Source organism: Musa acuminata, chromosome BXJ1-4 (assembly GCF_036884655.1).
Source record: "Musa acuminata AAA Group cultivar baxijiao chromosome BXJ1-4, Cavendish_Baxijiao_AAA, whole genome shotgun sequence".
Taxonomy (NCBI): Eukaryota; Viridiplantae; Streptophyta; class Magnoliopsida; order Zingiberales; family Musaceae; genus Musa; species Musa acuminata.
This window is the reverse complement of record NC_088330.1, coordinates 7,141,293-7,144,265: the sequence shown is the minus strand read 5'-3', so window position 1 is coordinate 7,144,265 and position 2,973 is coordinate 7,141,293. Positions and strand designations below refer to the sequence as shown.

The 2,973-nt window shown below is 53.7% G+C and overlaps 1 protein-coding gene across 1 annotated transcript; it reads right to left on the bottom strand.

Moving 5' to 3' along the window:
* Positions 1 to 1,299: 1,299 nt before the first annotated feature.
* Positions 1,300 to 2,837, bottom strand: LOC135644529 (gibberellin 3-beta-dioxygenase 1-like). The gene is made up of 2 exons (XM_065162182.1): positions 2,189 to 2,837; positions 1,300 to 1,959 (listed from the first exon to the last, which is right to left on the bottom strand). The coding sequence occupies exons 1-2, from the start codon at positions 2,656 to 2,658 to the stop codon at positions 1,335 to 1,337; spliced, it is 1,095 nt and encodes a 364-aa protein (XP_065018254.1). The 5' UTR covers positions 2,659 to 2,837; the 3' UTR covers positions 1,300 to 1,334.
* Positions 2,838 to 2,973: the final 136 nt, after the last annotated feature.

Below are 2,973 nucleotides of genomic sequence, written 5' to 3'. Positions count from 1 at the left end.
ATCACTTCAGATCTGAACTTAGTCGATAATCATCACCGACATGCACCATATCACTTAACTACCATATATTCCTCTTTTAATTTATCTGACTCAATGGAACCATGTAGTCAATTTAGGTAAATATATTTCGCAATTAATGTGAGAATCTAAAAGGTGAACAATTAAGCAACATATACCCAAGTTATCAAGTAATTCGAGTGTTTGTACGCCTTGGTATCGTTCCACGAGATAACTTTCATGACATATCTCAGAAGACGCGATGGGATTATTTGCACGCCTTGAAACAGTGCTTCAACTCGATCGTGGTCCGATGCTGCTTCAGCCCAATATAAACCGCAGTTTATATAGCAGTAGAGTACGTAGTAACATTAGCTCCCAACTCAAATCTACTGACACAATGGTTCGTTGCCCGACGTGTCTGCATGAGTTGCGGAACTAACCTAGTTTGGATCTTACCCAGTCGCAAGATCAATATAGGGATTGATAGTAGACTTCTCTTAGAGTTAGATCTCAAAAGCTTGAGTCAAGAAGAACGTAGGACGTCCAGCCATTGTACCTGATGCCCTTCTACACACGGTGTTAGTGACCATCGGCATTAAGTGGGGGTGTTATTTCGCAGGACTATTTCCAACGTTGCCCAAATGTGGTGGTAAGTCTGAATCATTGAACAACATTACATGGAGTCGATGTTTGGGGGGTTGCGATGTAAACTTGGGAGAAGGTTGGTCTGAGACACCATCCGAATCGAACGAATTCAATATTTCTCGACATCAAGTTGAGACAAATATAAATAGGACCTCAATTATCTATCAACTTGTTTACGTGGCAAACCATGTAGGCACGCATGAAGGGAGGAGTGCATGTAACACGTACGTACGAACGTCGATCCACCAACCGTGTGTGATGGAAAACCAGTGGCGGTGGCGGTGATCCGGGAACACCGAGAAGCTGGCCCCGGAAAGAGGTAACGAGGAGGAAGCTGTCGGGAGAAACAAGCAAGCACGTACGTTTACCTCGTGGGGGCCAAACCAGCAAATGGGCGGACTCCCCTTTCCAGTGAGATGGCAGGCACTTGGCAACAAGGAAACAAGAACCACCGTCTCCCACACCCGCAACCATCCCATCGGTCCGAAAGTTTGCGACGCATGATTGAATGACCGATTGGACCGTACGCTTGATAGAGCATGATGCGTGATTCCAGGACTCCCACCGCAGCGATCGCCGAGGTCATAAGAGATCGAACGCGACGGTATGCGTACTAATCGTGCAGAATTACTGAGCGCCAATGTTCCATCGTCGCAACATACAATTCCTCATCGATCTGTTAATTGTGATTAACAACAAATCCCTTCGTCTCCCCTCGAGTCCTCCGCCACCATGATGGACGCCAGCGCCTTGTCGAAGAGCTCGGCCTTGAGGCCCAAGTAATCCGCCCACGACACAGCCCTGTAGGCCAGGCATGGCGCAGGACTTGCCGGCTTCCCGACGGGCGACAGCTTGTGGTGCGGTGGCGGCCCACAGATGTAGGCCACGGACACGCGGTGGTGGTTCCGGTTCACGACGGCTCGGTGGGCGACGCTCTTGTATCGCCCGTTGGTTAGTATCTGGAACAAGTCTCCCGCGAGCACGATGAGCGCACCCGGCCGCGGCGGCACCGTCACCCAGCGCGCCGGGCCGTGCTGGTCCTGGCGCCGGAGGAGCTGGAGGCCGCTGGTGCCGCTCTGGAAGAGCAGGGTGACGAGGCTGGAGTCGGTGTGCGCTGCGAGCCCCATCGCTCGGTTCGGGTCCGGACACGGCGGGTACGAGTTCAACTGCAATACGGCGGACAACTGGTCCACCCTCGTCCCCTCCTCGGCCCGCTTCATCTCCTCCGGCGTGAGGCCCATCGAGAGGAGCATCAGCCGCACCACCCGTCCCGCGACCTGCTTCATCTCGTCGCTATATTCTTGCATCACATCACTGCATTCGGACGGAGAGATGTATACGTACGTCTGTAAGTACGGTTACATGTATGGAGTCGCACTCATCGTTGAATTACAACATGTATTGACGAATGAGTTGCGAATTAGTCGAGTAGAGGCAGAAAGAGAGATAAAACAAACTGGCCAGATTGTTGTATCATCATGCATCATTCCGACCAGATCAGGTGGCCAACACATGAGCCTCATGCAAGTTCGTACGTACGCACCAGAAGCGGGAGGGATCGGCATCCGGCCAGAGCTTGAGGGCGTGATCCAGAGGGGAGCCGGAGATGGTGAAGCCCTCGGACCACATGAGCTTGGAGAAGAAGCAGGAGATGCGAGCGAGACCATAGCCGGAGATGCCGTTGGACGGGCGGGCCGCCTTAAGCTTCTGGTCCATGGGGAGCGCGAAGAGGCGGCGCGTCTCGGACTCGAGCCGCTCCAGCAGGTCCGAGCGGATGCCATGGCCGGTGACCTGGAATGCTCCCCACGACTCGCAGACCCGGGCCAGGTGGGCGACGAAGGCGTCCGGACCCGCGAGGTCGACGACCGGGACCGGCTCGTACACCGTCGGGTGATCGTCGAGGGCGGGCCAAGCGTGGGAGTCCGGCACCTCTCGGACGGACTCCAACTCCAAGTGTTGCTGCGGCTCCGACGGCGAACAAGACATGAAGGTGGTCGTTGGATTGGGATTCATCAAGCAAGCATGGCTTTTAGTTCACAAGAAAAAGGCACCAGCCACAGCACGCACGAGAAAGGTGGAGGAGGAAAAGAAAAGAGGGGGGGAGAGAGCTTACGACACACAAAGGAACAGTTAGTAATACCACCATTCATGTGGGATGGGAGCAGCCATGGCTCCTTCTTGGGGTCCTCGATAGAACCCTTTCAGTTATAATTTGTCCTTCGTCGGGCGCCGACCTTCAACACGCACACGAAGCCTGGCTCTGTTCAAAGCGAATTGGATAACGAGTTGGCGTCCGCAAGCAAAGAACACACTATTCTCATCCCTATC

Bases quoted from the DNA above. Each gene is read 5' to 3' on its own strand.
- LOC135644529 (XM_065162182.1), bottom strand. From the start codon at position 2,658: ATGAATCCCAATCCAACGACCACCTTCATGTCTTGTTCGCCGTCGGAG. The intron at 1,960-2,188 runs GTGCGTACGTAC...GTCCGAATGCAG, and splicing joins GCCGATCCCTCCCGCTTCTG to TGATGTGATGCAAGAATATA.